The following is a 27,316-nucleotide window of genomic DNA, read 5'->3' as shown; positions in this document are numbered from 1 at the left end:
AGCATCCTTTGGAACCCAAATGTCCTGACGCGACCTCCGCAGCTTCTGATTGGCTGCAGGAGCTTCCTGCAGCCAATCGGAAGCCGCGCCTTAGATTCCGAATGTTGTGGAAGTCGAACGGACTTCCAGAACGGATTCCATTCAACTTCCGAGGTACCACTGTATATTGTTTCTGAGGAATGAAAGCGTTTGCAGAGAAACTTCCACCACTGTTTTACTTTAGTGAAAACTGTGAAGAATTTTGATACAGTTTCATACATGTTTGTGTAAGATTGATCTTGTTTCTTTGAATAGCTGTATTGTAACATGCGGCAGTGATGGAGATGTCAGGATTTGGGAAAGCTTGGATGACAATGACCCCAAGTCAATTAACGTGGGAGAAAAGGCCTACTCGTTTGCTCTCAAGGTACTGCAGTTATGAACTATACAGCGGGAACGTGGAGATATTCTGGTTCTTCCAGTATGTGTGCAGGGCTCCTTTGTAAAAGTGGTGTCATCAGATAGGCCTTGTGCATTAGGCAATACCTACAGTGAGGTCATTTTCACAGCTGTGCTTTATTCTGATTGGAAGTCAGCAACCTTTGAGCAACCTGTTGCTTCTATGCAGTCTATTATGTTAGGATTGAATATAGTCACTGACTTGATTACCTGTGACGTGAGAATTATGACTAGGCACAAAAGCTTTTGTAAATTGGAACAGCTGGTTCTCTTCATTCGCCTAGGCTGTCTGTGCTACAAATTGTTTGTGTGAACTCGTTAGACAAGTAAAAACTTCTGGTGTAGCAACTTTCTTTTCAGTGTTGTGCAGGGTGTTCAAAACTGCTAACTTGATTGAAAGAGGTAACACTTATCATTTGTATCGTCTTCTGCATGGCTAGGCAAACTAAGGCCCAGGGGCCAGATCCGGCCCAATCGCCTTCTCAATCCGGCCCACGGATTTTTACATGAGTAGAATGTATGCTTTTATTTAAAATGCATCTCTGGGTTATTCGTGGGGCATAGGAATTAGTTCATTCCCCCCCCCCCCCCAATATAGTCCGACCCCACACAAGGTCTGAGGGACAGTGGACCAGCCCCCTGCTGAAAAAGTTTGCTGACCCCTCGTCTTCTATTTTAACATTAGCAGACAGTAGATGTATTTAGAGTTGGGCGGAATGTTTCTTGAAACAAAATAATTATTTTATGTTTCTTGTTTTGATGGAAAAATAGAAGAAGGTGAGTAAAACATTAGCAATACAAATCCATATGTTTGGCATCAGCAACTCCTTTCTGAAACAATATTTGCACTACATTTTATTTTGCTAATTTAAGTTGGGCTCTTGTTTCAGAGTTTAACAAGACTTTCTTCATTGCAGTATTATCATTTTGTTAAATTTGATACTCAGACTGCAGTTTTTAATAACAGTATTTTATTCGTGAAACCTTGCCCAAGTCTGCCCTCTTGTGAATACAGCAAGTTAAAGCAACTCAATTGATACTTATAATTGAGATTATTATTATAAGCCTCAAACGAGACTGCTATTATAAGAAAATCACCCCCTAAATTTTTCAAATCTTTATCTTTCATTAAAGGTTGCTTTTGCTGTGCTTGTGAATTTACCTGGCTACTTATAACACTGTCAGCATTAAAGTTATTGTGCTGTTATGTGTTTGCTGTGACAGTTTTACCATTTCCCTCTTACCATTTTGGCCCTGGGACTCATGTTTGCTGCCCCCAACCTCATGTCGTTACTGAATTTGTGCTTTAGTGGCTAATCTGATACAGCATCCAATTATAGTACGTAACTAGACCAGGCATAGGCAAACTTGGCCCTCCAGATGTTTTGGGACTACAGTTCCCATCATCCCTGACCACTGGTCCTGTTAGCTAGGGATGATGGGAGTTGTAGTCCCAAAACATCTGGAGGGCTGAGTTTGCCTATGCCTGTACTAGACTGATGCTTGCTATTCTTACATGGAAAGTATTTTGAAGAGGTAATTTTACAATGGTTGTTAATTTTACAATTGTGCATATATATATATGGATTTCCCTAGAAATAGATTTAACTGTAATTTGTAATCCATGCAAGGACATTCCCAAGCCCATATTTGCCAAGGGAACATAAATGGGGGAGGAGGAATGGCCTCTCCCCAGTCTCCACCCTGGCCAGTCTTTGAGCCCAGCTGAGTAATACGGATATTCACCCTGAAGTGTATTGACAACTTTATTAGTACTGAAAAGGGGATACCATCAATTTGTCCCTTGACACCGGGACATTCCCAGGGGAATTGAAGGAGGCAGTGGTGAGCCCGCTCTTAAAGAAAACATCGTTAGATCCTTTAGATCTATCCAATTACTGCCCGGTTTTGAATCTTCCGTTCCTGGGTAAGGTGATTGAGAGAGCGGTTGCTGAACAGCTTGGTGGGTTTCTGGATGAAACATCGGCTCTGGATCCATTCCAATCCGGCTTCCGCTTTGGTCATGGGACCGAGACAGCTCTGGTCGCCCTAACAGATGATCTCCGTAGGCAGCTGAATCGAGGCGGGTCGGGGCTGCTGATTCTTTTAGACCTGTCAGCAGCCTTCGACATGGTCGATCACGAACTCCTGGACCACCTGCCTCGCTGACGTGGAGATCCAGGGCACAGTCCTTCAATGGCTGCACTCGTTTCTCTCTGGTTGGGGACAGAAGGTGGCGCTGGGGGGGGGAACTGTCATCGTGCCACTCCTTGGTGTGTGGAGTGCCGCAGGGTGCGATACTCTCCCCGATGCTTTTCAACATCTTAATGTGCCCCCTAGCCCAGTTTGTCCGGAGTTTTGGGTTGGACTGCCATGAGTATGCTGATGACACCCAACTCTATCTGTTGATGGATGGCCATCCTGACTCGGCCCCAGACACACTGATCAGATATTTGGAAGCTGTGGCTGGATGGTTATGTGGGAGCCGGTTGAAGTGGAATGAACTGCTCCTGGAGTCAGTAGATGTTTATTTAAATCACCTGACCCTCCCATTGCTTTATTTGTAGAATGGAAGATTGATTACGGCAGTCTCTAACAATACTGTCCAGATCCATACATTCCCAGAGGGTGCTCCAGATGGTATCCTGACACGCTTCACAATGAATGCAAACCATGTAGTTTTCAGTGCTGATGGGAGCAAAGTAGCTGCTGGATCCAGGTAATTTGACTCTGAAGTAGAAGGAAAAGACACACAAACGGCTTTCCCTATGACTTTTGAATACCAGCAACCTTGGATAGAAGACATTGTTTTAATATTCTGTTCATGTATGATAGGAAAAAAGTTGGCATGCTCTGCTGATTGTATTTAATGTTGGGATTGTTGCAAGAACATTGTATATTCTCTCTACATATAATTGGCTTTCCCTTGAGAAAAACACATCAGCTTTGCTCATAGGTAGCTGTCTACATTCTTGCACTGATCTGGTGGAGAAGTGAGTCTGGCTGTACCTAATTTAATGCAGGCTGCAGAAGAGTGTGTACAATATAGGTTATCACTTTACTGAGTTTCTGAAGGTTAGCTTAAAGCACTCCAGCTGACTTTTACTGCCATTTTTCTACCTCTTGCTCTTGTTATAAGCATTTGCAGGTGATATTTGTGGAGGTGGTTCTCAAGAGTCCTTAATTGTCATTTTAAATTAGAACAATTTGTTGTAATTGCCTTGAGGGGCTCATGGCAGGAAGACAATTTGTCAGAGTTAGTAGTTCATCATAATCAACAGTTTTAATATGCATTATGAAAATGGTTTTTATGTCTATAATGTTTGATAACACAAATGAATCTCTGAATTGCAGAGATTCAACAGAGGTTAACTTTTTCTCTGGTAGAATAATTGTGTGTGATTGTGTTAAGTGTGCCCACACTTGCGTAGAAACCATGCAGTGCCTTTTAAAAAGTACATCTGCACTGTAATTGTAATTGAATCATTTCTAAATGGAAGAAATACAGCTTCATTTATTCCAATAAAAGTTAGATTTTCAATTTTTCATTATATAGCACAGCTCCTAATAGTAGTATTATGCTTATCCCTAGTGACTTCCTGGTGAAGATTGTGGAAGTAACTGACAGCAGCCAGCAAAAGACATTTCGAGGACATGACGCACCTGTTTTAAGTGTGTCATTCGATCCAAAGAACACTTTTCTGGTAACAACTTTTCCAGTGGACTTTTTCTTCTCTTGTCTCTTAAAAGTGGATCACACATTTTAATTAAGGTGGTTTTTGTAAAACCTCCTTAATGAAATAAATTAATAATTTAAAAATTCAAAACTAAAATTACTTTGTGACATATATAGAGCACAGAATAACCTGCAAAGCTATATAACTATGACTTTCAGCATTCTTTGGGGAGAGACACGACAGTCAGATGTTAATAAAAAGTTTATAGTGTTCATTATCACTTTTTAAAAATGAGATTTTGTCATGGCTTTGTAAATACTCAACCATTTCTTTTAAGAGTGCCTTCAAACAAAATACTTCTCTCATATATATATATGTGTATATATATATATGTGTGTGTGTGTGTGTGTGTGTGTATATATATATATATATATGGTGTGGCACTGGCGAAGTGACTTCATGAAATTGTAACTATGCTAAAAAGTAGAAAAGATAATATGAAAATCAAATTCAGGCTTGATTTTTTCAACTATTCTTTCCAACACTTGATAGGAAAACATCAAGCGCACCTTAAAGGCTAATGCATTTGAAGACCAGTATGTCCATGAATGTTTGATTGCATAATATGTTTAGGATACTGTTTGCTGCTGTTTTCAATGTAAACCTTAATGCAGTAGTACTTTGCTGGTTGGTCAGAGGCTAGTGACTCTAAAAATGTTTCCTTGCACAGGCATCAGCAAGCTGTGACGGGTCGGTCAGAGTATGGAAAATTTCAGAGCAGGTAAAATGCCACTTCTTGGAGTTAAAGCAGGAATTTCACCACAAGAGATGCTTAAGTAGGTTTTTAAATTTTATTTCTCTCATGTCTGCATTGACCTCATACCAACTCCCATTGTCTGTATTCAGATATTAACGTTTTCGTGCTCTTAGAAAAACTGCCCCGTTCTGTGTTTAGTGCAAGAGGGCCCATGCCTTCTGGAAGAGAGTGTTTCTTTACAGGAAAAATGGTCACAGGCTACTCAGGCAACCAAGAACCTATACTGTGAAGACAGCAGGTTCATAGAGTACATATTTACCAAATCATTCAAATTTATGGCTTGTCCTACATACCATTTTCCGCACCAGCCCTGTTCAGACATTTTAAAGAAACATTCCAGTTAAGGGATGGAAGTGTCTCCATTTCACTTCTCAAAGTTCCTAATGAGCTCAAAGTTTGAGTAGCAGTATGTAGAGATACTTAACTGGCATAGTTGAAGACCTTTTTTTTGATTCTCCCAGGCTGTGGATCCACAGTGGCTATCTGTCCTTCCTTGGGTGGGGACTTATATTGCACCCCCCTTCATCTAAAACTCATCACTTTTAAATAAAAAATAAAATAAATGTCCAGTAGCACCTTAGAGACCAGCTAAGGATCTGAAGAAGTGTGCATGCACATGAAAGCTTATACCCAGAACAAACTTAGTTGGTCTCTAAGGTGCTACTGGACTTTTATTTTATTTTATTATTTATTTCGACTGTGTCAGACCAACACAGCTATCTACCTGAATCTCATCATATTTAGAAAAAGTTCATCTCAAGATGGATAACCACTATTAACTTATTTTGCTTCCAGAGTTGTGAGACAAACTGGCCATTGCTGCAGAAGTGTAATGATGTGGTGAATGCAAAAACAATATGTAGACACGCGTGGCAACCCAAAACAGGAAAGGTAACAAGTTGTCTTTATGTGTTTTAATCCGTGTGTGTGTGTGCAAATTTGGAAAAGCAATGGGTAGGGAAATGTGTTAGAATCTCTTCTTTTCAAATTGTTGTTCCTCTGAAAATCAGCCTGCCCTGATGCCACTGTGCAGTGGAGATGTAGCAGCTGAGTGTTTAGAAATCCAACATGTGGAACAATGGCAGAGCCCTGCTCAGGATTAAGGATGGCGAATGTTGGTGAAGGTGCTGCTGTCGTAATCATAAATGCTGTGTCTTCTAAGTAATGCAGATGCAGAGAGTGGGCAACATATGAAATGGCACAAGAACCTCTTCCCATACAATAGATGGTCACGATTAATTACATTTATTGGTTGCTCTTTTCACAAAGCAAAAAGGGCAACCAAAAGTAACTTATAACTCTTGCTAATCTTTTGCTCAGAAAAATCTCTGGCCACCTCTGTAGCTTCAAATTTGGGAGGAAGGGTGGCTACTTGTCATGTTTGCCAGAGAGCAGTGCCACGCTTCTCATGGCAAGCAGCATTGTGGAAGACTGGTACTCGGTATTTCTGCTGTAGTATGCATGTGCTTGGCTGATTTCAGACATTTGTTGGATCAGTCTCCATTGCTTCTGAGGGTTTGCAGTCTTAGCCATGAGAGCTGTCCTGCTTTTTCTGACTCAGATTGTTGCAACAGGACGGAACCCATACAATGCATTCTGTGTTCTGTGTACAATGCTCTGTGTCTAGTGAGTTCCTTCCAAAATGAACGATGCATCAGTGCTTGCTTATCAAACATCATATTGTTTTTAACGGTGTTCTTTTATTGTTTTACTCTGCCTTGATATTTTATGACACTGTGGCTTAAAAATACTTTTATAACTAAAGCCACAAAACGAACTCATTTTACAACTGAGATTTGCTGGGAAACCTAGTCAGATGGGCGGGGTATAAATAATAAAACTATTATTATTAAAAACAAAACATTTCCCCCTCTGAATAGTTGCTTGCTGTTCCAGTAGAGAAAGTGGTTAAACTATACAGACGAGAAACCTGGGATCATCAACTAGATCTGTTGGATAAGTCCGTCACACAGGTTGGTATCCGCCAGGTGCTTGCTATTCATTCTGTACATATTGTAAGAAGAGGGCTTTCCTGACACATGAAGGAAGTGCTGGCTATCCATTGTTAAACTGATCGCTCCCGGATGGCTATGATATGCTTTTCTAAATGAGCAGTCTACCTGCAGGGAATCCTGTATCTCCTTACCTGGGAGAGTAAGTCTCATTGAATTCAGTGAAACTTACTTCTGTGCAGACCTGTATAATATTGTGCTGCAAACATCCTTGGGATATAGCAGTTCCTCTTTGGAAATCTGATACAGTATTAGTGGTTGTACCGCTTGCTGAAAGGAGTCTACTTGCTCTCAATATCCTGTGCATATGTATAAACAGTTCATTGCAAAGGTACTGTTCAGTTTCAAGTGCACTCAGGCATTGACTCTTAACCAAAGGAAACGAGGCCCAATAGTCCTTCCTACAGATAGATGCATCATTGTTCAGGTAAGCACAGAGTGCAGAGCAGAACAATGGAATGTGTTGGTGCTGACCTTTAAAGCCCTAAACGGCCTCGTCTCAGTATACCTGATGGAGCATCTCCACCTCCATCGTTCTGCCCGGACACTGAGGTCCAGCGCCGAGGGCCTTCTGGCGGTTCCCTCGCTGCAAGAAGCCAAGTTACAGGGAACCAGGCAGAGGGCCTTCTCGGTAGTGGCACCCGCCCTGTGGAACACCCTCCCACCAGATGTCAAAGAGAAAAATAACTACCAAACTTTTAGAAGACATCTAAAGGCAGCCCTGTTTAGGGAAGCTTTTAATGTTTAATAGGTTATTGTATTTTAGTGTTTTGTTGGAAGCCGCCCAGAGTGGCTGGGGGGACCCAGCCAGATGGGTGGGGTATAAATAATAAATAATTATTATTATTACTCTGGGATATTAATTTTCTTTCCAAATGTTAGAATTGTAAAATAGGACCTGACATTTCATAGGACTGGGCAGTGGCTGTGGCAACTGGAAATAGTTTCTCAACTTTCATATTTATATAAGATACAGGGTGGTTTTTTCCCTTAAATACAAGGCTCCTCATCCCTCGCAAGGATGATAAATGTAAAGTTGAAACGAGTGCCCAGTATCTTCATACATCTGTTTTGTCTTTCGGTTTGCTTAGAAAATCCCAATATAGATGCTTTCTTTTCCCACAAAGAATTAACAATCAGTACAGTTGCTTGGTGCCCAAAATGAAAGTGAGATTGTTCAATGTGTTCTGCGGTTAATGACGCATCTTTATTTTTTCCTTTGTCTACCCCCACCCCCTACCAGCCCTTCAATGTTGTAGCCTGGTCTCCGTGTGGACAGTATCTGGCAGCAGGAAGTGTTGGTGGCTGGATAGTCATTTGGAATGTGGAGACCCAGGAGTGCTTAGAGAGGTGCCTGTAGTTTTCATAATGTGTCTTGTACAGATGAGCTTCCACAAAGCGGAACAATTATTAAGAGAGCAATTGGGAGCCACAGGTCTATAAAATGAACATTTGGCCCTCTTAATAGCCTAGGACCCTCGTACCTACGGGACCGCCTCTCCCGGTATGCCCCACGGAGAGCCTCAAGGTCCATAAATAGCAACACCCTAGTGGTACCGGGCCCTAAGGAAGTTAGATTGGCTTCAACCAGAGCCAGGGCCTTTTCAACACTGGCTCCGGTCTGGTGGAACGCTCTGCCTCATGAGACCAGGGCCCTGCGGGATCTGATTTCTTTCCACAGGGCCTGTAAGACAGAGTTGTTCTTCCTGGCCTTTGGCTTGGAGCCAATTTGATTCCCTCCCCCTCTTTCTTTTTTCTTTTTCCTTTGTCCTCCTGTGATGAGGCTGCATTTTAATATTTCAATGTTTCAATATTTTAATTGTTGTATTTTAATCTTGTTTTTAAGTTGTATTCATTCAACTTGTTTTTATTATTGCTTGTTAGCTGCCCTGAGCCCGGCCTTGGCTGGGGAGGGCAGGGTATAAATAAAAATTATTATTATTATTATTATTATTATTATTATTATTATTTTGCTTACCTTTGGTTTAATTTAGAGGTGAAGCAGCTTATGACAGGACAGATGCCTGCCTTGTTTTCGTTGGGCCATCTCTGTCCATTCCATGCAACCATAACTGTTAGTCTCTTTGTACTGCAGTGCTCAGTGGTGTGGATTTTCTGGAAAATTTTGAACTGGGATTGCTTTTGGGAGAAAAAATCCTATGTAAATTAGGGCAACTTGCATTGGGTGAAAAATCCCGATGCCCTAGAGCAGGAATGTGGAATGTCAGGCCCATGGACCTAAGACATTCCTCTGTATATATCAGCCATGCAAACTGCAAACGGCCCACATTAATTTTTAGCTGGGTGTTGGGCCTGCTTGGGCATAGTGGTGTGAGTTGCACAGACCACATGTGATTCATCTGTCTTAGTAAGAACCAATTAGAATTGTTCTTAACTACATATGATTCAGAAGGACATAGCACATTGAGAAGATTTGATGAGCTCAGGAGGACTAGTGTGTATGTTTCTCACTTAATTGATTACAATTACAGTATTAGGACTCATACATGGCACAGGGTTTTTTCACAGGGTTCTTGTGTTCTGCTGTAGTGATCTTTGCTAAGCCAAGAATGATTTGTCCAAGTCCTGTGAGCCAAACAATTTTTTTCTGTAGCGAGGGTTTAACAGATTGTGATTTTAAACCTGCACAGAACACTGGTTTTTCATTATTTTTTAGGGTGAAGCATGACAAAAGTTATACCATCTGTGGTCTGGCTTGGCACCCAAAAGGCGGGCAGGTTGCTTATACGGACATGGAAGGCAATCTGGGACTACTTGAGAACGTTTGTGATGTAGATGGAAAGAAATCAGACCACAAGGTAATACAAACCGGAAGCTTTCTTGGCTTTTTCGGTATCCTTTCCCATCATGGATGGTAATCTTTATCCACTCATGTAAACCTGGAGTTTGGCAGGCTTCAGGATAAAACATGATGTTTTCTTGATGGCACTATGTGGATTTTATGACAGTAACTTTTAAACCATGGCTTTAGGCATCTGCGCCTGGTGTCAAAGATTACGACAAACTTTTTGATGAGGATGACGGCGAGGACTTCCTGAACAGAGACTCGGTTGGGGATGACTGGGGTTCCAAAGCAGCGAGGAACGATGAAGATGACGACGACAACCCCATGATGGCATCAGGCCGTCCCAGAAACCGAGGGGCAATAATAGAGGATGATGAGAACTCCCTAGGTTTGAATTTCGCAAAGCATTGAGTGGGGGCCAGAGGGGACGAACACTGCAGGAACTGCAGACACATTGTGGATGCTGCCAACTTGGCTCACAATATCCTTTGGTTGGGGGGGTGGATGTTGCAAGATTTTTTTTAAAAGCTCTTGCCTTCCTAAGCCACTGATACAAAGCTATCTATCTTGCATAGATACTGGATTGCTGAAAGCTAACTCTGCCCTTGATAAGGAGGAAGAAGAGGACGACCAGGAAAGCCTTGCGCCGCTGCTGCCGCTGTCATCAACCCAGAGGCCTTTCTACGATGGGCCAGTGCCAACTCCTCAGCAAAAGCCCTTCCAGCCTGGCTCCACTCCGGTTCACCTCACTCACCGCTTCATGGTGAGTTTCATTTCTTTGGCTGATTTAAAATAATAATAATAATAATAAAGTTGGGAAAAGGCACTCTTGGCCATCGGTCCCACCTCAGGATCCAAGAGTGATACTGAACCGAGAAGTACCCCCAGGCTATGCAGCTGATCTTGCAAGGGAGTGTGATGCCACCCAAAACAGTACCAGTTCCCAGATCAATTGGTCCCTTGATCAATTGTTGCCTCCTTTTAAGGGGGAGCAGGAGGGGGAGCGGTCTGAGTTCTTTTTTCTTTTCTTTTTGAAAGCAGTGTATATCTACATAGGCTGCTGTTGCACAAAAAAACCTCCCAGAAAGGGTATGTGTGCGCACCTCACAATGCCTGAATGGGGGTGTAAATGTGGCTTAAGATTTCTTTGTGAGTAGGAATGACTCTTCCCTGCCTCTTCCATGAAACAAGGTGATGGGTGTTATTCCACAGAGAAGTGAGGGAAGGTAAATAAACAGATTTCAGTAAATAAGGTACCATTGCCTCTCTTTACAAGGAGAGAAATGAAAAAAGAAATGTCACAGCAGCAAGCAACTTGCCTGGTCTCTCAGACATTGCCCCTGTCTTGCTGTTTGGAGTAATAAACCTGCAGCCTAAACTCTCTGTGTATAATATTGGCCAGCATTTATCAGATCATTTCACAGCAGACATTGGAGTCCTCTCTTGGGCATGTGGTATTGTCATCCCCCTTTGCTTTTTGAAATTTCTTCTGCCCTCAGCCCTTTAAACCAAACATGTCAAAATAATCAGCCAGTTGTCCCCATCTAATTAAGGGGGAAATGGAGAGAGTATAATTTTTATTTAAGTTTTTGTATGCTGCCTTTCAAGAAAAGGATTGCAAAGCGGTTTCCAAAAATCCAGCAATAATGTTTAATAATAATAACAGAAATATTTTATTATTTATACCCTGCCTGCCTGATATTTGTGTGAACATTCTTCTTCTTCTTCTTTGGCGATCCCTCGTAGCCGAGTAAGATTGTCTTCCATAAACACGGTTTTAACAATGAGTCCGTAAGTGACTGTGGAGGCCAATTCTGGATCCACACATCCTTCCATAGTGGGGACATTGGTTTCCGGGCGGGAGTTGATAATGGTGAGTGTTTGCCAAGCGTGCCTTCCTCTTAGCACGTTTCTCCGTTGCGTCCTGAGTTTGAGCGTCTTCAAAGTTCATGACACCTTTGGTAAAGGCTGTTCTCCAACTGGAACACTTTCAGGCCAGTGTTTCCCAGTTGTCAGTGTTTATACTACATTTTTTTAGATTTGCCTTGAGACAGTCTTTAAACCTCTTGTGTTGACCACTAGCATTATGTGTTCCATTTTTAAGTTCGGAATAGAGTAGTAGCCTCTGCTAGAGTTAGACCAAGTGACCTGGGATCCATTCAGAGTAGAAAGCAGGCTATATGTTGAAGGCTATATGTTGCTTTTTTGAAAGTAGTGTTACTGTTGACGTTCCTCCCATAGGTGTGGAACTCTATTGGTATTATTCGCTGCTATAATGATGAGCAGGACAACGCCATTGATGTGGAATTCCATGACACGGCCATTCATCACGCAATGCACTTGCCAAATTCTTTGAATCACACAATGGCAGCCCTTTCCAGTGACGCTATTTTGCTAGCCTGCGAGAGCACAGAGGAGCTAGCGAGGTAAAACTTATTTTAATGTTTCTGTGAAGAACACAACTTGTTAAAAAAAAACACCCATTACCAAACCTATTTTTGGCATGACATGGGTTTACCTGTAGTGGTCATGATCAGGATGAATGGATCTCAGAGCTGTTGTTAGTGCAACATCTCTTGGAGATACTGTTACCGTTCGTTTCGTGCAAAACCTCAAGGAAACAGCTGAGGAATGAAGAAAAGGTGGAGCTGATAAATGAAAGAAGACTTACTAATTAATGAATTGGTTATCAGTTTTCCTAGCGTACAAACAGTACAAAAACAGCATTCTGGTTTAATTTAGTCTCCAACAAAACTGCTACTATTGCGTGAAGTCCCCCCCACCCTGAAAAACATGTTCAGCAGAAAGACTCTAGTCTGAACATCCCTAATTACTTCTTGTTTTTTCTTCCCCATTCCCCCCTCGCTTTTTCCCATTTTCAGCAAGCTTCACTGCATACATTTTAACTCCTGGGATTCCAACAAGGAGTGGACAGTTGACATGCTGCAGAATGAAGAGATTGAAGCGGTTTGTTTGGGCCAGGGCTGGGCTGCGTGTGCCACAAGCACCCTTCTCCTCCGCCTCTTCACGAATGGGGGAGTTCAGAAAGACATCTTCAGCCTCCCTGGCCCTGTGGTGTCCGTGGCGGGACACGGAGAGCAGCTGTTGGTGGCTTTTCACAAAGGTGATTTCCCTGGCAGGCTTCTTTTTCCTGTTTAAATATGTTTGTTTCCTCCCCACCTCCTTTTTCACTGCAAAAAATGTTTCAAAAAATGCCATAGAAGCACCATGCTTTGATTTTGATGGGAAAATGTTGAGTATGTTAATTTTGTTGCATTTCTAAAGTGAGCCGTCATCACATGCCCAACGACTTCCATTTGTTTGTAATTTTACTACCGGCTTTACACCACCCGTCTCTCTTGACACCCCTGTCTTGCCACAATGAAGTTTAGGATTCATTGGAATTGTTTTAGGATAATGAGGGTGAAAGCTGACAGTATCCATCTGCTAGCTGAACAGACACGGTTGACAGGATGAATTCTCTTCTCCTGCACAGACCCCACCCTTCAGGTTGGGGAACCCTCCTTAGCAGACTTGGGGGAGAATGGGGTGGGAGGATGGAAGGCTGTGGTGTTGGGGGGAAGAGGAGAGAGGAAAGAGAAGTCCTGCCACAAACAGCCACTTAACAAAATATATCATTTAATTCAAGTAAATTAAATTAACTCTGGGCACCACAGTTCAAGAAGGACACTGACAAACTGGAACGTGTCCAGAGGAGGGCAACCAAAATGGTCAAAGGCCTGGAAACGATGCCTTATGAGGAACGGCTAAGGGAGCTGGGCATGTTTAGCCTGGAGAAGAGGAGGTTAAGGGGTGATATGATAGCCATGTTCAAATATATAAAAGGATGTCACATAGAGGAGGGAGAAAGGTTGTTTTCTGCTGCTCCAGAGAAGCGGACACGGAGCAATGGATCCAAACTACAAGAAAGAAGATTCCACCTAAACATTAGGAAGAACTTCCTGACAGTAAGAGCTGTTCGACAGTGGAATTTGCTGCCAAGGAGTGTGGTGGAGTCTCCTTCTTTGGAGGTCTTTAAGCAGAGGCTTGACAACCATATGTCAGGAGTGCTCTGATGGTGTTTCCTGCTTGGCAGGGGGTTGGACTCGATGGCCCTTGTGGTCTCTTCCAACTCTATGATTCTATGATTCTAAGTAAGACAAAAACCAGATGTCAGATGGCTGTTGCGGTTGCTCAAGAGTAACCAGGCAGGACTCCCAACCTGTGTTTTACAGGCTTTATTTTGGTGCAAACTATTTACAGTGAAGAGCCCCAAAGCTCATGTCTGGCTCAGTCGCTAGCAGAATCCGGGAGTGGTCTCTTTTTGGACCTTCCCCCAACATAAGAATTTCATTACCCCCAAATGTCTCCTCCCCTCTCTGCGCCTCAAACTACTGCGCAGGATGGGTGATGGCAAGGGCGTGTTTCCCTCCTGTCCGGCCTGCCCAGAAGCAGTGTTTAGGCTCTCACTAGCGTCCTCTGCCCCTTGCACCTCTTCCCCACTGGAGGTGGGGCTTTCCTCCTCCCCAGAAGAGGAACTGCGTGGCAAGATTTCCGGAGGCTCCCTGTAACACAACTGCCCTTCTATTTCTCGCCTCTGAGCTGATGGCAGTTCCCTGACACCAACAATTTAGCAGACAGAATAAATTCAATATTATAAAAGGAATAACCGAGACTTAAGAACTTAGATATTTCTGTGAATGCTTAAAAATTATCCAGGGGATAGAAATTCAGCCAGATCCTTCAGGTGCCCAGAAAATGGCACACCGACAGAGCAACTTCCAGCTATCTTCACCCACCAGCAGCAGCTCCTTTTCTGCAACTTCCTTCGGTCTAGAATTAATTCCCCCCACCCCTCTTGCTTTTATAGGTACTGGTTTTGATGGGGATCAGTGTCTTGGGGTGCAGCTGCTAGAGCTGGGAAGGAAGAAGAGGCAGCTTTTGCACGGTGACCCACTTCCTCTTTCCAGGAAATCCTATCTCACATGGCTAGGATTTTCAGCAGAAGGTAGGATGGTTCGCTTCTCTCCTTTATTCTGAGATGTGTTGATATCATTTTCCTGGCGGGGGGGAGGGGATGTGCAGCATTGTGTGACAGACTTCCCATTCCTCTACTCACGCCCCATCAATTCTATTCTAGAAGTTCCTATGATCCTTTATATTGAGGGGGTGGGTGGGTACAAGGGGGTTTGCAAGCAGAAGAGGAAGTCCCATTGCACAAGTGAAAGTTTGTTCTGTTAGTGGATAGACATAACAGGATACAGTGTTACCTCTGGTTACGTACTTAATTCGTTCTGGAGGTCCGTTCTTAACCTGAAACGGTTCTTAACCTGAAGCACCACTTTAGCTAATGGGGCTTCCCACTGCCGCCGCCGTGCGATTTCTGTTCTCATCCTGAAGCAAAGTTCTTAACCCGAGGTACTATTTCTGGGTTAGTGGAGTCTGTAACCTGAAGCGTATGTAACCTGAAGCGTATGTAACCCGAGGTACCACTGCTCACCGGTTTGGATCCTAAGTTTCTCTTCATGAAAGTGAGAGGAGCCAGTTTCCACCACCTCCTCTGCAGCCAGCTGTACTATATTCCAAATCATTCCCAAAGGCTTCCCAGCCCCCAGGACAAGTGGGAAGGGGGGCGGGAGGGAAAGCCCAAAGCCCTGGTCCATGAATGTGAACTCCTTAATGTTCAGACCCTATTTCTGCAACTGTAATTTGTTATAGCAGTTTTTAATATTGAGTTTTGAATGACTGCAGCCCTTGGACCTGATGGTGAAGGGCAGGCAAAAATCTGAATAAAATAACGATACTGATGAGTGAAAGGGAAATTAGGGTGCAAGTTGTTATCCCTAAGGGCTGGTTTACAAGCTAAATTGGTCACTGGTGTTGTTGAAGATGCCTGCAGCCTCCTAAGACAGGCATAGGCAAACGCGGCCCACCAGATGTTTTGGACTACAACTCCCATCATCCCTAGCTAGCAGGACCCAGTGGTCAGGGATGATGGGAGTTGTAGTCCCAAAACTTTTGGAGGGCTGAGTTTGCCTATGCCTGCCCTAAGAGGTGGAGATGCCTGCAACGTCCTAGGCAGGGAAGTTCAGCATTATTAGTGAACACCCAGATCTGTGGAGATGGATCTGGGCAAGGAGCTTTTCAAGAGCATCTCTAAACTTGAGGAGGATACCAGGGTGGGGAAGGGGACCAAGCACTGCTCCTTTGTGAATGACAGGTGGCTATCCTGCAAGAGTAACATCATTGTCGCTGTCTACCAGCTTAAAAGGGTCACTGATACTTGTGCACTTGCTTGCTCTTGAAGATTGCAAGGGGACGTGGCTGTTAAAACTGAATTTCAACAACTTAGTTACTACAAACTACCAGAAGGTGGTGCCATTTCCAAAGTTAACAGCCCCTGATTATCTTCAAAATGTGCCACACTTTTTTTATTCAGTAAGGCAGAGAGGAGTGCTGTACTTAACATCCTACCTGTAGCTCATGCATCTGCTTCTGAGAGAACCCTCAAAACTACACTGTGTGTGTGTGTGTTCCTGATTTTGTAGGTACCCCTTGTTACGCGGATTCAGAGGGTGTCGTGCGCATGCTGAACCGAGGACTTGGTAATACCTGGACCCCAGTCTGTGACACAAGGGAGCACTGTAAAGGGAAGTCAGATCACTACTGGATTGTGGGCATTCATGAAAACCCACAGCAGCTCAGGTAGGAAGTTAGAGTTTGCATGGCTATACAACAGAAAAGCACGTGAATATTCAGGTGGTTTTGTCCAAAGCCACCTGCTCGTTTATCCTCTGCTGCTTTCTGTCTACACCTTCTCCATTGCTGCCTGTTTAGTCCAGGCCCCTCCAGCTTAAATTTCTTAGGTGGGAAGAGCTCTGTGTGGAGCTGCTAGCAATGAAAGCGTCTCTTCCCCTTTAAACAGCCAGCTGTGCAACTAAGGCTGCCCTTAATTGACTTGCTTTGGTTTACAGTGGTACCTCGGGTTACATACGCTTCACGTTACAGACTCCGCTAACCCAGAAATAGTACCTTGGGTTAAGAACTTTGCTTCAGGATGAGAACAGAAATCGTGCTCCGGCGGCGCGGCAGCAGTGGGAGGCCTCATTAGCTAAAGTGGTTCTTCAGGTTAAGAACAGTTTCAGGTTAAGAACGGACCTCCGGAACGAATTAAGTACTTAACCCAAGGTACCACTGTATTTTTTGCTACCTTTCCACAGTGAGCTGTCCCCAGCAGTGACCTTCTAACAGCAGCTAGCTAACAAAGTATGTTAATAAATTTAAGTAAAACAAAAACCTCAACAGTTTGGTAGGCAGAATAAATTCACTATTACAGAAGAAATAATCCAGACTTATGTACCTTCAAAGTGGAAATACAGTTAATAAACAAAGCTCCAGCTGCTGGAGAAGCAGATCTTACTGCCCCAGGCTGCTCTTGCCTTCAGTGATGGTATTGCCACAACTACCATCACCTTAGGGCTGCCCTGAATCTCCTCTTTTACTGCAGACACCCTGCAGATATAGAGCGCAGCCGTACATGGTCTCGATACTTTTATCTTTTTCTTCCAATGGTTGCGTTATTTCCCCCTGATAAAGCTAAGCTTGGGCTCACTGCAGCCACTCAGGGAGGCATCTTGCTGTTATCTGTGGACTTGGCCAATTGTACAGAAACGGCACGTTCTTCTGCTTCCCCCATCGAGTCATTCATTTCTAGGGAAACTAATGAAAAGCCCCAGGATACGTCTGGGTTGATGAATGCAAGTCACAGTCATTGTGGTTTTCCTTCCTCTTCCAAGAAAGAAAAAGACAGAAAGTGTGTTATTTAAATACAGGGTTTCTCTTTATATTTATATTTTTAAAATATGAGAATGGATGTATGAAGGATTTGATTGTACTAGTGTAATTGAATGGGGCTAAAATTTTAGATTTAGCAAATGCTTTTTTGGAGTTTTGTTCTACTCTTTGTAATATGTTACTTTTTAAAAATAAAAACTAATGCATGCCATTTTTCTCCCCTCTGATGTGGGAGAGTGCAGAAACTGTCCCTCCCTGACCTGTAGACTGAAGTGGTAAAATGCAAGAAAAGCTGTACCTTTTATTTATTGTGCTGTGAGTGCATGAATTGCTCCTTTAGACAGAGCCTGCTGGTGTGGGGAGAGAGACACTGCTTTTAGGTGTGCATCTTAATTCTGTGCTTCCCTCCTTGCAGGTGCATCCCTTGTAAAGGAGCCCGTTTCCCCGCTACCCTTCCCCGTCCGGCAGTAGCAGTGCTGCCATTCAAGCTTCCTTTTTGTCAGACAGCAACAGATAAGGGCCAGATGGAGGTAGGGAAAGTCAACATTGGTTTGGTTTGCTGGCTGTCCTGCGTCTGTGCCCTCTTGACATGTGTGTCCAGATTATTAAAGCAGCCTTTGCAGCGTGTATGTAGTCAGAACTTGGGATTTGGTCCATAGATCCATATTGGAAAAGGGGGTTTGTTAACAACGACAGTGTTATTAATGAAAGCAACATTATGGTTGTTGTTATTTATTGCACTTTTCACCCTTCATACGTTTGGATCCCAGGTGAAAAATAATAACCGCATAAAACACATACGTCATATGATAAATATTAACATAAAAACCGATTGCGGTCATAGACAAATTCCTTGCAGCAGCCACACATAACAAATGCTGGACTCAAAATAATACCAAGCACCAAAAACTGAAGGGAAAACAATACATCTTTATTTGGAGCCAGAAGACTGAAGACCTAAATAAGGGATTGCAGTTTGCTTCCTTTTCTCAGACCCATTTTGTATGGTTTTTGCTTTGTCTGTATTGCATGGAAGTGGAGCACGTGAGTTCCTTGAGTAGTTTATCTGACACGTCGTTTAATATAAAACACCTCTGATGCAAATTATCTCTGTTGTGAAGAAAAGCACTGCAGAACCCCTTGGTCTTATCTGTGGGGCTCGTCAGAAACATTTGTTGAATTCATGTTTAAATTGCATGTATTGACCAGAAAATGTGCAGAAGCTCTGCCCGTAGTTGTATATGTGTGTGTTTGCATTCATTCGTTCATTTAATACACCACTGTGTTGTAAAAACCCTCAAAGCGGTTTACATGCATCGCATGTGGAGGCCATGCATTTGTGTGCTTGTTTATTGTAAGTACTAGAGCAATCTCAGGACCTTGTTAAATTCCTGCAAATATCAGGACCTACAAATGGTCCTGATTAAACAGCAACGTGTTGAACTGTGTTTCCCCCCCTTTCTTTTTCCTGCATGCTTCAGGAGCAATTTTGGCGCTCTGTCTTGTTTCACCGCTACCTGGACTACTTATCCCAAAATGGATATGAACACGATGAAAGTGTGAAAAGCCAGGCAACCCAAGAACAGCAGAATCTCTTGATGAAAATGTTTGCAGTAAGTGAGGGAGGTTCTCAATTCAAAAAGCAACTACAGCTCTCGAAGCATTTTGATGTCACGCTGCTTAGCAAAATAGCATTATTTCTTTGCAGCTTGGGAATTTGGTTGTGACCCTTTATTAACCCCTGAAACATACAAAGGGCGTTTAGGCTTGAGCACGCACTATTTCAAGATCTAGCTTGCCAAGAAGGCTGATCGCTGAAGAATTGATGCTTTTGAATTATGGTGCTGGAGGAGACTCTTGAGAGTCCCATGGACTGCAAGAAGATCAAACCGATCCATTCTGAAGGAAATCAGCCCTGAGTGCTCACTGGAAGGACAGATCCTGAAGCTGAGGCTCCAAGACTTTGGCCACCTCAGGAGAAGAGAAGACTTCCTGGAAAAGACCCTGATGCTGGGAAAGATGGAGGGCACAAGGAGAAGGGGACGACAGAGGACGAGATGGTGGGACAGTGTTCTCGAAGCTACCAGCATGAGTTTGACCAAACTGCGGGGAGGCAGTGGAAGAGAGGAGTGCCTGGCGTGCTCTAGTCCAGGGAGTCACGAAGAGTCAGACACGACTAAATGACTAAACAACAACAACAACAACAGCTTGCCAACACACATTGTGTGGTCTGAGCGTGGGTAGATAACGCAGATAGATCTGCTTAATCAACACACCAATCTTGTGGCTGGGCAGTGCCAACACCTCTGCTATTCCCAGGCTGCTGCGAAGTCCCAGGTGGGCTGGCTGTGACTGTAGCCACAGCTGCTGCAGTGGGTGGAACCAGAGGTGTCAGGGATGGGGGCAAGGCACAGCGCAAACTATGTGGAATGGGAGGAGAATGGAGAAGGGTAAGGAGGGGCTGGATCAGAGAGGAAGAATGTACCTGGGGGCTAAAGTGCGAGTAGCTAATGCCTAAGAGCAGGAGGCTTTTAAGAGAGGAGCCTTGCTGAGCCAGGAGAAAGCTATGCCAAGAGAGGAAAGTGTCATGACAACTGCCCCACCCTTTGCTGGTGAAGCCTCAGTAAACTAACCCCAATACGCCATAGTTCCTTGGTCTGCAGTGTCATAGCACCAGAACTTTGCACTGCCCATTACTGTCTTGTCTCCTGTACAGTTTTAAAATGTTGAGTTCTACTTCCTAAATTAACAGTTTTCAAAGGCAGTGTAACTCCAGTAGCAGGCTGGTTCCCACCAAAGTTACTGCTTTTTAAAAGAATGACCACAGGCAGGTGGCTTTCCCAGTGACAGGGAGGAGGATATGAGTACAGTGGTACCTCCGGTTGCGGACGGGATCCGTTCTGGAGGTCTGGTCGGATCCCGAGGTTTCCACAACCTGAGGACCGCTTCTGCGCATGCGCGCACAGCAAAACCCGATAAAATGCTTCCGGATTTGCCGCTTTCGCATCCCGAAGTTTATGTAACCAGAGGGTTACTTAACCGGAGGTACTACTGTATAGCTTTTGTTCTCTTGATTTTACAAGAGAACCTTCCGTTGCTAAACACCACGGGACTTTGTTTCTCTTTTCCCCTTTCGTACGAATAGCTTTCCTGTACCCTGGAACTCGAGTTTCGCTGCATGGAACTTGCAGAGCTTATGACTCAGAATGCCAGGAGCTTAGCTATCAAGTACGCCTCTCGCTCTCGGAGGCTGAATCTCGCCCAGCGGCTCAGTGAACTGGCAGCAGAGAGAGCAGCTGAGTTGGCAGCTGCTGAAGCGAACGGCATTCAAGAGGAAGAGGAGGAGGAAGAAGATTTCCAAAACCATCTGAATGCTGGGTAAAAAGAAATTCCAGAGTGACACTACAGTTGGCAGACTTTTGCAGTGAAGGAGTTGCAGGGACCTCATTCATCACGTAGGCATGTACTAGTGACAGATAGTGAGTGTGGGCATTTGTGTGGCTTGCAGTCCCATATTCTATCTGCCAGTGCCTGAAGTTTGGTGGTGTTCCTTCCCTGTCAGTATCGTGGATAATGGGGAGCCTTTATACTGGTCCTCAGCCCCTGGACTGAAACAATGCTTAAAAAGGGAACAGGCACCATTTGAGAGCCAGTGTGCTGTACTGGTTAAGAGCAGTGGACTCGTAATCTGGTGAACCGGGTTCGCTTCCCCGCTCCTCCACATGCAGCTGCTGGGTGACCTTGGGCTAGTCACACTTCTCTGAAGTCTCTCAGCCTCACTCACCTCACAGAGTGTTTGTTGTGGGGGAGGAAGGGAAAGGAGATTGTTAGCCTCTTTGAGACTCTTAGGGTAGTGATAAAGCGGGATATCAAATCCAAACTACTACTCTTCTTCTTCTTCTATGAGGAACAAATTTTCTATATAAAGTGAGATACGGCCATCTTTTTATGGCTTGAAGTTGATTCTTGCGGAGACTGGGATGTTTCACAGACTGGGGATGTTCTGGAAGCAAGAGTTAAGCTTATCTTTCTCTCCTAGGACAGAATAGCATTTTGAGTGTAAAGGTTTGAACACACACAGACACACACACATACACACACATTTACCAAGGGACTGTGTGAATATACCACTCTTAACCCATTGCCTGCACTCTTTCCTCCTTTCTCACATGAATTTTCTTCACTATTCACCATTTTCCTTAATAGTAGATAAGGGTTGTGTGTTGGCAGTGACCTTCGCTAGAGTGTGCTTTTAACCAGAGACTTGTTGTTAGCTCTAGGACAGTCCATTAAGGTGCTGTGCAACATATGTTACTCTTCTTTATATTTTCCCTGTATCCTCTCCGTCCTTTTAGAAACCTCAGAGTGATTGATATGTTCTTCCAACCACACACACTTAGATTCATCAGTGGTACAGCACTGTCTATTCCTTTATTTTGGTGGCAGGGTGTGTAGTTATCTTCTTCTTTTTACCTAGGTATGCAGTTTTAAGATATTTTCTAGCATGTGACCTAAATCAGTTGTTGTTTTAATCTTACTAATGGCCCAGTGTGTTACATGTGTGGCAGCTGCCTCTTATCTATCTGTTTATCTAAATATCTAGCTAAATGAGTAGACTGCTGAGTTCATTTATCTGCTTTCAGTTACAGTAGCACCCCCACAGAATCAGGTCAGGCCCGGATCAGAAACCTTCAACGTCAGCAAAGTATGGAGACCTACGAGGAAGAGGAGCAGGAGAAGGAGGAGGAGGAGGAGGAAGGCACATCTGAAGTGACAAAACCTAGTAAGACTGACAGATGCACACAAGTATTCAGGGCAGAAGGCTGTATAGTTGTCATATTTCCCAGGTCCTGAGGATGGGTTGTTGATAAGAGCAGACAAATAATGCATGACAGGCTCCTCAAAGAAGAACTATTTTCTGGGGCTTATTTTTCTTGATTCATTTTCCTTTTCAAGGAAGGAAAAGCTTGCTTCTCCTTTCCCTCAGTAATCAAAGTAGCAAGTAGGGTCTGTCTTCTGTGTTTTCTAGCTTTTAGCATTTTGTAGCTCACTTACCATCTATTTTGCTTAGCTGATGTTCTTAACTAGGACTATAATACAGTGGTGCTTCGCAAGACGAAATTAATCCGTTCCGCGAGTCTCTTCGTCTTGCGGTTTTTTCGTCTTGCGAAGCACGGCTATTAGCGGCTTAGCGGCTTAGCAGCTATTAACGGCTTAGCGGCTATTAACGGCTTAGCGGCTTTAAGAAAAAGGAAACAAACTCGCAAGATGTTTCGTCTTGTGAAGCAAGCCCATAGGGAAATTCGTCTTGCGGAACAACTCAACGCAAAACCCTTTCGTCTAGCGAGTTTTTCGTCTTGCGAGGCATTCGTATTGCGGGGCACCACTGTACAGCACTTATTCATGGTTAACCTGGAAGATGCCTCAAATTTCACTCCTCTTCTCGTGTTTGCACTTACATATACACCATTTGTCATATCTTTCTGAAGGACCTCCGCCAATCTCTGAAAAGGTGTCTACTCCCAAATCTGGTGAGTCAAAAGGATTATTATTTTCTAGGCAAGGAAAAGATATTCATGGTTGTGCCTGTTTGTGCAACTTTTGGTGTCAGCTGCTCAACTGCAATTCCTCTCCTTTTGTCAAACAGCATGCTTGCATCACTTAATTCTGATGTAATAAATTGGAACAGTTCCTCTCCAGCTCCCACTTTGCACCCCAAATCAGCTATGAGGAGTTGGGGGGTTGTGTGGAGCATGGGGAGAGGCGGCTTCAGGCAAACCTCGTTTTATTGTGTTTTGTTTTATTGTGTTTTGTGGATATTGCTCCTTACCGGGACATGGGTGCCACTTCAGGCAGCCCAGCCAGGGGAAGGAAGCTCCCCGCTGCTGCCCCTCTTCTGGCCATAGGACTAGACTATGGCTGGAGCTGGGTTTTATTGCAATATTAGCTTTATTGCGATGGTCTGGAACCGAACCTGCAATATCGCTGAGGTGTGCTTATAAATAGAATCGCATGTATACAGCATTGAATACAACCCTAAAAATAAAAAACACATAACATTAATTAATAAAGCACTTCTGTATAAGCAGGCCCAATTAACTATTGTAAATGAAAACAATTACTGTAGTTCCTTTTCCCAAAAGGCATACACAGTGTTTCCTAAAGGTTTTCATTGGTGGTCTTCTCCCCTATCGCTTCTCTCTCCAGTAACAAAAGCTGCAGTTGTTTCCAGCAGTCAAAAGCGAGTCAATCCCTTCAAGGTGAGAATTTGGTGGTTTTAGTTCACTTCAAATTTTAAGTAAAATGTGTGAAGATTGTCAGAAATCCTGAGCGATGGAAAGTAAGGGTTTTTTTTTAATGTTTTGCTCCACTAGGTATCCAGTAGCCAAAAGGATCAACTGGTTCAGCTGGCTAATATCATAGACAACATGACCAAACAGGGCAAGAAAAATTCCATGCCAAACAGCCGAGTTGCTCCAAACAAGAAGAGTCCAGTTATAAAACCGCTGGTTCCTAAGCCGAAGTCAAAGCAGGTGAGCTTCGTGTTGACTTATAGTTGCGTGGTCAAAAAGCTAAGACCCTGGCACGCCTATTGTTTTGCTTTTCAATACAAAGAAACAGGAAGTAGGTGAAGATAAAATACATACAAACAAACAATAAATGCACACACACACAAAGCAAAAGAAATGCTGTCTCACTAACTTCTTCTGTCGTAGTTAATAATGCATTTAAAACTGTTGACTGGGAGAAAAAATTATCTATAAAGACACCCTTTCAAGGGAAATGTTTTAACATCAAGAGATGGGCGCCCAGAGTATTTTACAGTCTGAAATGCATAAATAATACATGTTCACTGTGAATTTTAGGAATCTGTATCTAATTGTATAGGCTGCAGCAGCTGCATTTTTCCAACCCCGAAAACCTAGCACTGAAAAGAAGAACATAGATGAGAGAGGAGGGGGAACTGAAGTACCCCCACCTGAACCACCTCAAACTCCGACTGAGAGCAGTGACAATAAAAGGTCAGTGTCCCAGGAAGGCAGTCCCTGTCTTTCCCGTTGCCATTGTGGGGTGGCTAATCCAGAAAGCTCCCTGGGCGTTCCAAAAGTTCCACTGCAGAACATTTCAGAATCCCTTTCTCCTCTTCTTCTTCTTCTTCTTCTTCTTCTTCCTCCTTTTTTCAAGGCCAAAGACTGGGTTCCAGATGTGGCTAGATGAGAACAGAAGCTGCATTGGGGCAGATAATCCTCATTTTGAAGAAACTGAGATAATAAAAGAAGGCATGAGTCGATTCAGAAATCTGTCTGCTGAAGAAAGGATGGTAATGGAGTTCCCCCATGGAATGTTCATTTGCTTCTTCTATAGAAATCCTTCCCCCGCCCCCCTGTTTCCTTTCCCCATTCCTGGGTTCTGCGGCTTTTCCATTGCCTGCTCCAGCATTGTTACCATGCCCCAGAATGAATGAACTCGGAGGTAGCTGCGTGAAGCATTAATCTGCATGTTTGGCACAGTATGGCCTATGTTGTGCCATGCCAGGTGTGTAGAAGCTCAGACCCTTCAGATGTTGCTGAACTACAACTCCCATCAGCCCCTGCAGGCATGGGGGTGGGGTAGCTAATGTCGCAGAAGACGTAATCGGGATTCAATGTGACTTTAGCAGAATGGAGAACTGGGCCTAAGCTAACCAAATGAATTTCAGTAGGAACAACTGTAAGGCATGAAGAACCAGCTACACAAATAAAAGATGGGGGACACCTGGCTTGCCACTAGTAAATGTGAAAAAGATATTGGGGTCTTGGCAGACCACAAGCTTAACATGAGTCAACAGTGTGAAATCACCCAGTGAGCTTTCATAGTAGAGATCTGAACCTGTGTCTCTCCAGGTCTAGTTCAGTGCTAATCACTACAACATGCTAACTATAATATTTGCACTGCACCCCCTGATCAACATCTCCCCATCTTTGCTGCAGTTGGAAATCTGGTCTAGGGGTGATGCCTTGAGAGAAGCCAGGATGCAGCAGCCAGGCTCTTCTGATCTTATTTTGTTAGGATTCAGTGCTGGTGAAGAAGTATCCCATTCCACAGAATTCAGTGACACTGCACTTTACCTCTGAATAGCTGAATAATGGCAAATCCCTGCTACATTAGTTAATTGGTTTCCTCCCCTGCCCTAGGTTTGGACCGAGAAAGCCAAAGGAAAAGAAGCTGGCGATTCGTCGGAAGGGAAAAAGCGGAAGCGCTTGGAAGTTGTTAACAGTGATGGGCAAGAAGGCCAAGGGAAAAAATCAAAGGAGGACACAAGCTCGGTCACAAAACCCAGTTCCATTCAGGAGTCTGCCATCGCAAAGCTATCAGCATTTGCCTTTAAGCAGAGATAAACCAGCTTGTGCTTTTCTAAGGGTACCTTGTGGGTTAACTTTAACCTATTGTTTGAACCAGCCTCCAAACAGGTGTTGCCCTTTTTATGTCATGCCACACATTTAGTTGGTCCCAGTAAGCCAAATCCAAATATTCCTGGCATGAGACCTGTTATTTCAATAGTGCACCGTGTTTCCTTTGGGACTGCACCATGGCAGTAGAAAGCGGCTATGGCCAAGGAGAAAAGGCAGAGAGTCCGTTCCATAGATGCCCACTGTTCCTGCTTGACACTGTTCTTCTGACCTTCTGTTTTCCACTACTTCTTTGTCGCTTTTCCTTTTTAAGTTACAGAATGTGTGAAAGCCTTTGTTAGGCTCTGGCACTTTGGGGGTTTGCCTGTCCTGCAACGACAGCCTTGTGAGCTTTTGACTTGACTCACCGTGTGCTGATAGGTGAGCGGAGAACAGTGGAGCCATCATGCAACCCCATTTCCCACCCAGCCATGTTGAAGAAGAATCATTCACCCCACACCCATCTGGTTTGTGTAACTTTCCCCCTGATCTACGTAGGAAAGGAATGTAGGAGAGACTTGTCTCTTAGGCCGGGGTAGCTAGCGCAGTGCCCTCAAAATGTTGCTGGACTCCCCATTGGCTCCATCCAGCCTAGCCAGTGATCGGGGATGATGGGTGTTGTAGTCCAACAACTTCTGGAGGGCATCAAATTAAATACTCCTGCCTTAGGCATGTGAGCATCATCGGGTATATCTGAGTTCTGCATAGCAAATGTTTTTCTTCCAAATGCTGGAATTTTTGTATTTTTATGTAATGGTTCTACTAAATAAAGTGGTGACATTTGTATATCTTCTTGTTGTTGTTTAGTCGTTTAGTCGTGTCCGACTCTTCGTGACCCCATGGACCAGAGCACGCCAGGTACTCCTGTCTTCCACTGCCTCCCGCAGTTTGGTCAAACTCATGCTGGTAGCTTCAAGAACACTGTCCAACCATCTCGTCCTCTGTCGTCCCCTTCTCCTTGTGCCCTCCATCTTTCCCAACATCAGGGTCTTTTCCAGGGAGTCTTCTCTTCTCCTGAGGTGGCCAAAGTATTGAAGCCTCAGCTTCACAATCTGTCCTTCCAGTGAGCACTCAGGGCTGATTTCCTTCAGAATGGAGAGGTTTGATCTTCTTGCAGTCCATGGGACTCTCAAGAGTCTCCTCCAGCACCATAATTCAAAAGCATCCATTCTTTGGCGATCAGCCTTCTTTATGGTCCAGCTCTCACTTCCATACATCACTACTGGGAAAACCATAGCTTTAACTATACGGACCTTTGTTGGCAAGGTGATGTCTCTGCTTTTTAAGATGCTGTCTTGTATATCTTAGTTGATGCATACTTTGTTTTCACTTATCTCAGATGC

At 43.9% G+C, this 27,316-nt stretch overlaps 1 protein-coding gene across 4 annotated transcripts in view; it reads left to right on the top strand.

Annotated features, from left to right (window-relative positions):
• Positions 1-26,759, top strand: part of WDHD1 (WD repeat and HMG-box DNA binding protein 1) — a 31,132-nt gene extending 4,373 nt beyond the window's left edge. For 3 of the 4 annotated variants that reach the window (XM_081012887.1, XM_081012888.1, XM_081012889.1), the window contains exons 4-27: positions 295-406; positions 3,006-3,157; positions 4,031-4,142; positions 4,846-4,896; positions 5,728-5,823; positions 6,813-6,905; positions 8,188-8,294; positions 9,622-9,763; positions 9,937-10,138; positions 10,326-10,513; positions 11,992-12,176; positions 12,633-12,874; positions 14,621-14,758; positions 16,299-16,455; positions 17,960-18,074; positions 19,026-19,157; positions 20,690-20,922; positions 22,188-22,327; positions 23,034-23,075; positions 23,752-23,804; positions 23,919-24,077; positions 24,433-24,566; positions 24,730-24,865; positions 25,719-26,759. In XM_081012887.1, the coding sequence (XP_080869013.1) occupies positions 295-406; positions 3,006-3,157; positions 4,031-4,142; positions 4,846-4,896; positions 5,728-5,823; positions 6,813-6,905; positions 8,188-8,294; positions 9,622-9,763; positions 9,937-10,138; positions 10,326-10,513; positions 11,992-12,176; positions 12,633-12,874; positions 14,621-14,758; positions 16,299-16,455; positions 17,960-18,074; positions 19,026-19,157; positions 20,690-20,922; positions 22,188-22,327; positions 23,034-23,075; positions 23,752-23,804; positions 23,919-24,077; positions 24,433-24,566; positions 24,730-24,865; positions 25,719-25,922 (3,325 nt within the window). In that variant the 3' untranslated portion in view covers positions 25,923-26,759. The remainder of the gene's footprint in view (positions 1-294; positions 407-3,005; positions 3,158-4,030; positions 4,143-4,845; positions 4,897-5,727; positions 5,824-6,812; positions 6,906-8,187; positions 8,295-9,621; positions 9,764-9,936; positions 10,139-10,325; positions 10,514-11,991; positions 12,177-12,632; positions 12,875-14,620; positions 14,759-16,298; positions 16,456-17,959; positions 18,075-19,025; positions 19,158-20,689; positions 20,923-22,187; positions 22,328-23,033; positions 23,076-23,751; positions 23,805-23,918; positions 24,078-24,432; positions 24,567-24,729; positions 24,866-25,718) is intronic. The other variant, XM_081012890.1, reaches the window with a different exon arrangement.
• The last annotated feature ends 557 nt before the right edge of the window (positions 26,760-27,316 follow it).

This window comes from Podarcis pityusensis, assembly GCF_964106645.2.
Source record: "Podarcis pityusensis genome assembly, chromosome: 1".
NCBI classification, from domain to species: Eukaryota; Metazoa; Chordata; class Lepidosauria; order Squamata; family Lacertidae; genus Podarcis; species Podarcis pityusensis.
The sequence above is the reverse complement of the archived record's forward strand: the minus strand, read 5'-3'. Positions and strand labels throughout refer to the sequence as shown.